An 11,219-nucleotide genomic window follows, 5' to 3' on the forward strand; every position below is an offset into this window, starting at 1 on the left:
CTCTACCTTTTAGAAACATAAATTGAATGAAGTATATTGTGTGTAAAAGACTAATACAAAAATTAAGAATATATTTGGCAAGAACCAAATCAATGATAGAGATGGTGTTCCTTAAATGTTTTCCTTGGACAACAGCTCTGTTATTCAGTTCCTCACATCAGAAGAGTCCCCATGGTTTAATAAATTTTTAGAATGCATATCTAAACAAAACTGGACACGTTTTTGCTCAAACAGGGCTTCTCTGAGTCTTTAATATGCCAATGTGTAGTGTTGTTCTCCAAGAGCAGAAAACAGTATGCAACAGTTCCAAAACATTGTTGAATCAGATATCTTTTTCCTGTTGAATCAGATATATTTTATGTGATAACTGTTTTGTAAAACCTCATTTGAGAAATGTTTCTTCAAAAACAATGAAAATCTCTAGGTTGTTCTTAGAGGGGAGAATGTCTCCAAACCACAGGAGGATGCCCAGGAGAAGTAGAGGTGCAGTCTCCAGATGCCAAACCTGAGTGGGATTTAAAAGGGTGACTACTTCTTGGTGGTTGTTTAGGTTTTTTTTTTTTATTCCTTCCTTCCTTCCTTCCTTCCTTCCTTCCTTCCTTCCTTCCTTCCTTCCTTCCTTCCTTCCTCCCTTCCTTCCTTCTTTAATTTTTTCTTTTTTTTTTTGATGAAGTTTCGTTCTGTCACCCAGGCTGGACTGCAGTGGTGTAATCTCGACTCACTGCAATGTCCACCTCCTGGTTCAAGAGATTCTCATGCCTCAGTCTCCCGAGTAGCTGGGACTACAGGTATGTGACCACCACTTCAGCTAATTTTATTTTTTAGTAGAGATGGAGTTTCATCATGTTGGCCAGGCTGTTCTCAATCTTTTGACCTTGTGATCCGTCCACCTTGGCCTCCCATAGTGTTGGATTACAGGCATGAGCCACCATGCTCAGCCTAGTTGTTTTATTTTCATATTCCCTGAACACTTTGCACTTTCTCAGTTTCTTTGCTCATGCCTGAAAATCCCTTCCCATCTTTTCCCTCCTATAGAAATCCTTCTGAAAAGGCAGGGCCCTACTTAAATTTCACTTCTTTAATACATCTCCTTCATTTTCCATCCAGGTCTGAATTCTCCTTTCTCCTGTGTTCTTTAAACACATCCTTTTATAGCTTAAACTTCTATGCATTCCAAGTCATAATCACTGGTATTTTGGGTTTTGCCACAAAATATTCTAAGTTCCTGGTTTTCTATTCCTGATCACACTGAACCAAGAATCTAGTACACACTAAGTCTTCAAAGATATTTTTGGAATGAATAAATGAATGACTGGAAGGATAAGTGTGTTGTTGTCTTCACATAGACAGGCTAGAAAGTTTATCAAGCAGGAATTGTGAACTCTATATTTTTTGAATAAACTTTTAATTTCAGAATAGTTGTAGACTTACTGAAAAATTGCAAAGATAGTAAAGAGAATTCCTATATACTCTGCAAGTAGTTTCTCTTATTATTAACATCTTAGACTAGTATAGTACATTTGTGATAATTAATGATCCAATATTGTTATCAATATAGCAATAAAATTTCCATTCATTATTCAGATTTCCTCACTTTCCCTAATGTCCTTTTTCTTTCTAGCTTTCCATTTAGGATGCCATACTACATTTAGTTGTCATGTCTTCTTAGTTTCCTCTAGATCATGACAGTTTCTCATACTATATTTTTGATGACTTTGACAGTTTTGAGGAATACTGATCAAATATTATGCAGAATATTCCTCAATAAAGTTTTGTCTGACGTTTTTCTCATGACTACATGGGGGTTATGGATTTGGAGAAGAAAGATCATAGAGGTAAAAGCCATTCTCATTACATAATGTCAAGAACACACCATAGCCACATGCCTTACTACTACTGATATTGAGCCTTAATTACCTGGTTGAGTTAGTGTTTGCCGTTTTTAAAATTTTCAGTGACCAACATTGCTTCTTGCCAGAGGCACAGAAGTGGGATGTTATGCCTGTGTCTAAGGCATCTAGCACTGATTTCAGTACAATATAGGCATAGGTCTCATGTTTGGTAAATGGAAAAGAAATGGATGAATACCTGAATGCTTCTCATTGATGTCTACTCCACATGACTTCTAAAACTTGCAAATTCCTTGCTGTAATTAAGTTTTACTATAGGAAAAAAAAAAAAAAAGAAAAGAAAGCTAGAGACTGCACTTAAAAGATATCCTCTCTAAAGGAACAAGTAATATTCAATGTGTATGAACTGAATAATGTAACATAGAGTTCTATTCATACCAACTCTCTAAACAGTTTTGTGAAATAGCAAGAACAGCAACCAAATAATCATCCTAACATTATTCTGGGAAGTACAGTGGCTTCTGCTTCCTACTTTGGGGAGGAAATAATTACAAGAATGGCAGTAACTGGTTTGATAATTACAACAGCCTGGTCAAGATGATGTCTACATTTGCAAATCGCCCCACACACCCTGAGATCTCTCCCAAGATTGAATAGATTAAACTGATACCTAAAAGGGCTCCTGTGGTAAAATAACAAAAGCAAAAGAAACCAGGAACTCGATAAAGGCTATTCACAAATGAAATTTTTGGCAGGCTGAGAAAGAGTAGAAAGCTTTGTAAAGAAAAGAGGAAAGGGAATCAAAAAAAGAACAGAAATACTTTTAGTAAAAATACCAGAAGAGAGGGAAGAGTCAATGGATTAAAAGACAAAGAGTATCTGCAGGGAGTGGGATATGCTGAGCTCTTAAGCAGTTGACAAATAGGAACTTAACATTTATTAGTCAAGTAAATACTTTTGCAGAAGGGACAGGAAAGTGTACATCTTAACAAGACTGAAAAACATTGATTTATCTTGTTTCTTTTGAAGAGCAATTCATTTGCTATTCATTCATAGTCTCACTTGATTTTTTAAAACTCAGTTCACGTGGTAATTTTAAAGGTATCTTGAGCTTCTTCTATCCAACTGCTTATACATGTTCAGAGAACAAATTCATGGTGGCTGAACTGTTCTTTAAAACCTGACCAGTCACAATAACTTTTATTGCTTTCCTAAACCGTGGGTAAAATAAAGCATAAATCAAAGGATTCATGGCTGAGTTATAATAAGCACACCAACAGCAAATCTCATAAATATAGGGAGGGGTTATAAAGCCCATAAAGGCATCAATTAATGAATCAATGCTATATGGTAACCATGAAACCATAAATGCTACCACTGTGACCCCCAGGGTTTTAGCTGCTTTTCTCTCTCTCCTGGCCACTCTGGCTTTGTAACTCTCTGAGGATGATTCTGTCTTGCTACCAGTATTTTCTATCTTTTTAGCCTGTCGTCTAGCCACAAGAAATATGTTACCATACAGAATTATCATAACAAGGGTAGGTATAAAGAAGGATAGAAAATCTATTAACACCCAGTTTTGATTTACAATGGTCTGACAACCTCCTATACAGTGCAGGGCATCAGATAATTCTTCCAGCCCATCATCGTAGACACCTGTGTAGAACACAGCACCACTGTACACAACAGGCAGGATCCAGGACATGCTGATGCAAATTCCTGACACAGATATGGTGAACTTGGTAGGATAGACCAGAGGGTCAGTAACTGCAATGTACCTGTCGATGGAGATGAAGCATAAGTGAAAGAGAGAAGAGTAACAAAATGCCACATCACAGCAGGTGTGGAAAGTACAAAAACTTCTCCCAAAATACCAGCAGCTCTCCACGGTCCTGACCATGCTGAAGGGCATCACAGTTACACCCACCAAGAAATCAGCACAGGCCAGAGAGGCAATGAGAAAATTGGTCGGAGAGTGCAGCTGCTTGAAATGGAGGATTGAAATCATAACCAGGAGGTTTCCAAACACAGCCAGCACAGCCCCAAAGCCAAACACTATGTACAGAATCACCTGGGATCCAGGCGAGTAGGGGATTTTCACACAGGACCCATTCACATTTGCGTAACACAACTGCACAGCTGCCAGCAGGGATGAGTTGCTGCTCATAACGCTGTTATTTACACGTAGAGAAGTTTTGTCCTTGTTGATTGTCACAAAAAATACAGGATTGTTTCTGATTTTCAGTGCTCCTGGGGAAAAAAAACACATATTCACCAGGATGTCAGAGGAAATTATAAGATATTATCTCCAATATAATTTTTCAAGTTTCCATTTGTATTATAAATCCCAAATATTTTTATGGCAAAATAAAATTTGACAAAAATTATATTGAACAATATTACTGGAGATTGTTTCAGCTGACAAATGTCTCATGCTCTTAATTTGATAAAATTCCCTTTTGGTCATAAATATCCTTTTATATTTTATTTTTACCTTTTGAGTTTCTCTGTGCAACAATCGCCGATATGGGATGTAATCACGGAGCTGAAAGATCACCTCCTGTTACCTTTATCTCGGTTATCTGTCTTGCATTACAGCCTTAAACATGAAGTCCTTTTAGCTAAATAAATGCCTTCAATGGGAAAATCCCTCAATGGAATCCCTGTGGTGCGAGGTGTGAACTAGTAGGATTATTTTCAACAGTGACTACTAGAAAAGTTATTCTACAAAACAGGTCTCTACTGTGTATTAAATTCTATTACCATTATAATTTTAGGCCAAAGATTTATTTTTCCTTAGTGCATAGACTTAAACCATTCCCTTGTTCCCAATCACAACTTAGACACCCGGGTTTTTGTTACAAAGATACAATAGGGTGTAAACAGTAAGCATCAATACTTGCCTCTTTCTCTCCTGTTAAGAATCACTTTTCCATCTGCACAGGTTACCAACAAGCAGAAATTATTATAATGTATAGCGAGGGGAACTTGAGATTGATAAAATATATTGCATGAAAGCATTAAAGAACGACGTGGTGTTTAGACACACCAGCATTTCTGAGATGCTGGTGGAAAGAACAGTCCTCCTTTCAAGACAGCTACTGGGAACACATCTGCAACATGTCTGCATCCACATGATAAATGGGCAGTGAGCCCTCCCTCTGGCTACACATTTGTTTGCAATTCCTGGTGACTGGACTTTGTGCTCCCAATCCTGAAAGCAGTCAAAAAATAAGAATGATGAACAGGAAACTGGAAAATGGGAAGAGAATCGTCAGTAACGTTCCCAACCCTGGAATGTAAAAACACTGCAGAGCAAAGAAAAATATTATTCTCTTCTGGAAGAAGGGTTCAACTCTCTTTCCAGTACAGGGCTGTGACTTTAGAGACATTTGTGAACTTGCTTTTCAAGTTATAAAGAGTGATAAGTATTATGATTAATTCATCTTGCTATCTGATTCCTAGTCAATAAAATTAACACTCTTAACCAAGTAATTTTCAGATTCTTCTTAATATTTTCTGAGTGTCTGATTTTGTGAAATGATGTCAATTGCTTATATAGACAAAACCCTGTTCAGGGCTTTCTTAACTTGAGCACAATAGACATTTGAATTCAGGTAACTCTTTGATATGAGAGGTTATTCTGTTCATCACATGGCTTTTAGCAGCATCCCTGCTACGAGGTGTCAGTAAAATCCTTCTAACTGAGATACCAAACATGTCTCCAGACATTGCCAAATTCCTCAAGGGACAAAATCAACCCCCTTCCTCCATTAAGACCATTGTGGTAGGCAATAAAAAGTGTCAAGTGATGCCTCCATTTCAAATAGAGAAATAACTTTATACCCCTTCATCATTCTGATACTTATTAATTCATCTGTTCAACACTTATTTATTGAATTTCAGTAGCTGTGTATTAAGATAATGAACAAAACTGTTATGACCACAATATTCATGAAGTTTATAATCTAGAGAGGGAAACAAAACTTAAGGAAATAGAAAGACAGATTTATGATTTCAAATTGTGATAAGTACTACACAGGTGAAACACAATAGCGTCTACACTAAGCACAACGTCAGGCAGATGAGACAAAGGGGTCCCTAAAAACATGAGAAAATAAAAATTCTACTTTAATATTAATAGAATTTTAGATATTCTTTTTCTAATTGTACCATCTAAACTTACTAGAGGATTCTGTTTTATACTTTCATGTTTTGGATTAGTGAATAAAGAGCCCTAGTCCGGTGCTGAGATGGGACGTCAATTTGAGCGTCAATTTGAGGGTGTTTTCAAGGCCTCTAAAATTATTGCACATATACAACTCTTTCACTCTCGCTCCTAAGGCAATCATCATAAACGGATTTGGATCAGATAAGATCGAGAGTAAGCAGAAGTCCTCTTTCCCAGAGTTTTATGATTCTAACACCCGGGGCAAAATTTAGAGGCAAACTTTTGAGTGTCGTGCATCAGCTAAAGCTTTCAGTCTCACTGCCACATTTGCTCTTTAGTTTGCAGGTTGTGAACTCCTTAAAGATATTTCTAAAATAAAAGTCCACTAAGTAAACCATCTCCCCAGTGACCCAGAGTGTGAAACATTCTTCATTATGACCAAGGTGGGAGGAAGATGTGATAATGAGGCCCTGTTGTTGCAGTACCCAAACTCAGAAGTTTGTTAATAAGAGGAAGGGGAGGCAAATGTTTTGTACTCTTGTCTCTTTGGATTAGAGGCTAAAAGCAACCAAACACAAAGCAGGGTCAATGTGTTCAACTGTAAATGAAGAGCGGTGGGCATTGATTATATGCAATCAGTTTATCTAAGTTATGGTCTAAGCAATTCTTCAAGTTAGTGCATAGCTGAGTCAGTGCTCAGCTTGATTCAATCCATAATCCATTTGTGTTTGGCAAGTATTTCTTAGAAATATAGATTAACAGCTTATGGAATACTTTGAGTAGGATGAGAAACAGTATGAAAGTAATTTTTCTTCAATCACAGCCTCCAAATGAGCTCTAGCAAATCTTCCTTTTTTATCCCTTAGTTTTGTATCTCGACTAGAACTCATACTTGTTCAGTCATTTTTCTTCATTTTTTCATGTATTTGCTATGTCAATTTTTGCAAGTTTAATTAAAGAATTCTAGATAAGTGTTTTGTCAAAACAAATTTGTAAAACACACTGACACTTAGATCCACTGAAAAATGAATCATGCACTGGAATCCTTGATTCGAAGGATTCTATTGTTTTTGTTTTTGAATTAATGTATTTATTTTCAAAACTAAGTTTATTGTGATACATTAATGTAATATTATACTAAAACAATCATAAATCTCTAGGACATTTTAACTATACAATTTTAAATTCATGAATGTCTTATTATCCATTATAATTCTAACAAAACTTATCTTTCTTATGAATATGAATTATCTCTAGCTACAATCCTAAAAACTACATTACTTTGTATTTTGTAATATTAAAATAAATTTTATGCATGTTTGTTTAGTTAAATATTTTTTGGTTTACAAATTACACGATACAGTCTCTGAAACTTTGTATACAAAAGTAATTGTCGACTGCTGTGGATCAAAGTATAAGAATCAGTTTTATTCATTTATCAAACTCAAAGTGACAATTATGCCAATTATGTTACAATTATGGTAAGCAGACTAATTAGGATTTTGTAGAAACTACAATGTCAAGTTTTATCTGTGTAAGATGATGCTATTAGACACATTAATTGCCCTTTGCAGCCAATCTTACCCCCACTTCCTTTCTCCTGCCATAGGCAAGCACTGATTTCCTTTCTATTGCTATAGATTATTTTTACCTGTTCTAAAAATCACATGGGAAGAGAACCACACAGCATGTACTCCTCTGTGACCAGCTTCTTTCACTCAGTTCAGTGTCTGGGCGATTTATTCATGTTACAGGGTATATTCATTGTTCATTTCTTATTATTGCTAAGTATATTATGCATTGCATGAATATACCACACCTGATTGATTAATATACCCTGTTGATAGACGTTTGGACAGTGTTCCTGTTGGGGCTGCTATGAATAGTATTGCTGCCAATATTTGTATACAATTATTTGCATAAACACATGCTTTTATATTTTTGAGTAAACATCCAGATGCAGAATTGGTGGATTTTATAGGAAACTTACATTTAACTGTGTAAGAAGCTAAAAACTGTCTTCTAAAGTAACTGCACCACTTTATGCTCCCACCAACAATCTGAACGTTCCCATCGCTCTAAGCCCTCTTCAACACTTGGTATTGCCATTTCTTTTTATTTTATCCATTCTACAGGGTGTAGCAGTATCTCACATTTTTAAGTTGGTGAATAATGATGTTGAGCATCTTTTCATGTTATTATTAGCTGCTAATGTATTCGTTTTCGTGAACCAGCTGTAAAAACATTTGCTCATTTTTCACTGAATTTTATTTTTTATTATTGACCTGACTGGATATATCTTACTTCCAAATATATGTTGTAAATATCTACTTTTCACTCCCTTGACAGTGTTTTTGAAAAGTAGAAGGTCTTAATTTTCAAAAATTTTAACTAATTTGTATGGTTATTGACTTTGTTTATTTTCTAAGAAATCTTTGCCTAACATGATTATCACAACTTTTTCTTCTATGCTCCCTCTAGAAATTTTACAATTTTAGTTCTTATGTTTAGGTATAGTTTCATATTAATTTTGAATATGTTGTGAAGAAGGGTTTGAGGTTTAGTAGTAGCCATAATAGCAGTATATGGATATTAAGCAATTCTAGCAGCATTTCTTTAACAGATTATTCTTTCCACGGTGAATGGCATTTATCAAAAACCAATTTATCATTTAAGAATGGATCTATTTCTGGAGCATCTATTTTATTACACTATTTAACATGTATACATTTAGGCCAATGTGTTACCGTCTTGTCTGAAACTTCCTAGTAAGTTTTTGTTTGTTTGTTTGTTTGTTTGTTTGTTTTGGAGATGGAGTCTCGCTCTGTCGCCAGACTGGAGTGCAGTGGCGTGATCTCGGCTCACTGCAACCTCCACCTCCTGGATTCAAGAGATTCACCTGCCTCAGCTTCCCGAGTAGCTGGGACTACAGGCACACGCCACCACACCCAGCTAATTTTCGAATTTTTAGTAGAGATGGGGTTTCACCATGTTGGCCAGGCTGATCTCAATCTGACCTCGTGATCTGCCCGCCTCGGCCTCTCAAAGTGCTGAGATTACAGGCGCGAGCCACTGTGCCTGGCCTCCAGTAAGACTTAAAGTCACATTGTATTAATATAAACCTTCCACCTTGTTATCCTTTATCAAAATTATTTAGTCCATTCCATATCTTTTGATGTTTCATATAAATTTTAGAATCACCATGCCAATTTCTGCCCAAAAAACTTGTGGAATTTTTGTTGGGATAAAATTGAGTCTATAAATGAATTATGGAGTGAGAGGTGCTAAAATATCTGATCAAGGTAAATTTGTTCATTTATCTTTTTAGTTCTGTCATTTATGGTTTATAAAGTTAGATGCTCTGCAATTAGGTGCATGCATATTCAGGACTGCTATATTTTCCTGATAACGTTGAAGAATTGGACGTCTTAAGTGTTTAGTCTACGAATCTATAAACACGTTGTATCTCCCCATAGTTAAGAAGCCAATAGAAGAAAAGCAATGGAAACTAAAAGTGTTTAGCCCAAATTAGACAAGAAAAGAGAAACAGAGAGTTAAAATCCAAACAGAACAAATGAAAAATAGATAGCAAGAAAATAGAATTAAACCCAAATATATGCTATTACTTACATCAGATATATAATATATATATTTACTTGCAGTGCTTTAAATATAAAAATATATAATATATAAATATATATTAAATATATATAATTTATATATATTAAATATAAATAAATATACATTAAATATATAATTATATGTTAAACATAAATAAATATATTAAATACATATAATTATATATTAAATATAAATAAATGTATATTAAAATATAATTTACATATTAAATCTAAATAAATTTATATAAAATATATATCAAAGATATATAATATATATTTTTATTATATATAATATATGAATAAATAACATATATATGAATAAATAATATGTATTTAAATATATATTAAGTATATATTTATATATAAGTATATATTTATATATAAAGTATATATGAATATATATTAATAAGTATATATATAAATAAGCTGAGATTTTCAGACTGCATTAAAAAAGCAATACCTAACTATATACTGACTACAAGGGATATATTTTAAATACAGATAGTTTGAAAAAAAGAATTGAGAGGGATATACTATGATAATAAGCATTTAAAAAGCAGATGTGATTATATAAATAGCAGACATTGTAAAATTTACACAAATAGTACTTTAAGAAATAAAGAGGGACATTATATAATGATAAAAGAGTAATGTTCCACAGGAACTGAATGTTAAGAGGAAATCTCTGAATAGCTTCTGGTTTTCTGGAATTGATTATCTGATATAATCATATTTAAAGGTATTACTGACTCTGTTTCCAGTGATAGATAGGGAACTGGTATTCTCTGGCATACACTGGCAAAACATTTACTCAAATTATCATCTATAGACACTTACAGTCAAATATTTACAGAAATCAAGGGTCTGGGTGACCATGGGTTTGTTGCCATACAACATTTTAATAAAAATGAGGAGTATAATGGGTTGGTTAGTTACTTTAAACTGCTCTGGAGAACTTGGGGGGAAAAAAGGGTAAGTTTTATAGGCTAGAAGGACATGAAAGCTCCTGTGAATGCATTGAAAGAATCTCTTATCTCTCATAGCCACAAGGATATGTTTCTGAATATCAAACCCAAAGTCTAATTCTGTAGGTGGTTGAATAACAAAGTAAACTCAATTTCCGAACTCCCAGGGTCTCTTTTATTAAAATCCTGGAACTGATTTAGAAGGAAAGGGGTTCTGAAAATTAGAATAGTGACATACAGACCGATCTTTATAAAGATCAACTTGAACTCTTAAATTGGCTTAAGCCTTTTCTGCCAGTGGAGGCAGCCTTTTCAGCCCTGCCTGAGGAGGTCAGTCTCCTCTCAGGTAAAGAATCTATAATTCCTTTTCTGAGGTAGTGGCCTTACAATGTACTGCTGATCTTCCTCAGAACCTACTCTTAACACCTTTTCTTGCTTTTAGACTGACTTACAGTCAGACTCTGGCCCAAATAGGAGAGGTACATAGTGTGATCCATGAGGAGTTACAACACAAACCAAAAAAGTTGGATGATTTTGACAATATGTAGTAGCAGAAACCGGAATACTATCTATGGGACTGAATCTAAACCATATAAGATGAATATGGAAAGAA

At 34.7% G+C, this 11,219-nt stretch overlaps 1 protein-coding gene across 1 annotated transcript; it reads right to left on the reverse strand.

Moving 5' to 3' along the window:
* Positions 1-863: 863 nt before the first annotated feature.
* TAAR6 (trace amine associated receptor 6) lies at positions 864-4,194 on the reverse strand. The gene has a single exon (XM_021937855.2). The coding sequence runs from the start codon at positions 4,117-4,119 to the stop codon at positions 2,980-2,982; it is 1,140 nt and encodes a 379-aa protein (XP_021793547.2). The 5' UTR covers positions 4,120-4,194; the 3' UTR covers positions 864-2,979.
* Positions 4,195-11,219: the final 7,025 nt, after the last annotated feature.

The sequence above is a fragment of the Papio anubis genome, chromosome 6 (genome assembly GCF_008728515.1).
Source record: "Papio anubis isolate 15944 chromosome 6, Panubis1.0, whole genome shotgun sequence".
Taxonomy (NCBI): Eukaryota; Metazoa; Chordata; class Mammalia; order Primates; family Cercopithecidae; genus Papio; species Papio anubis.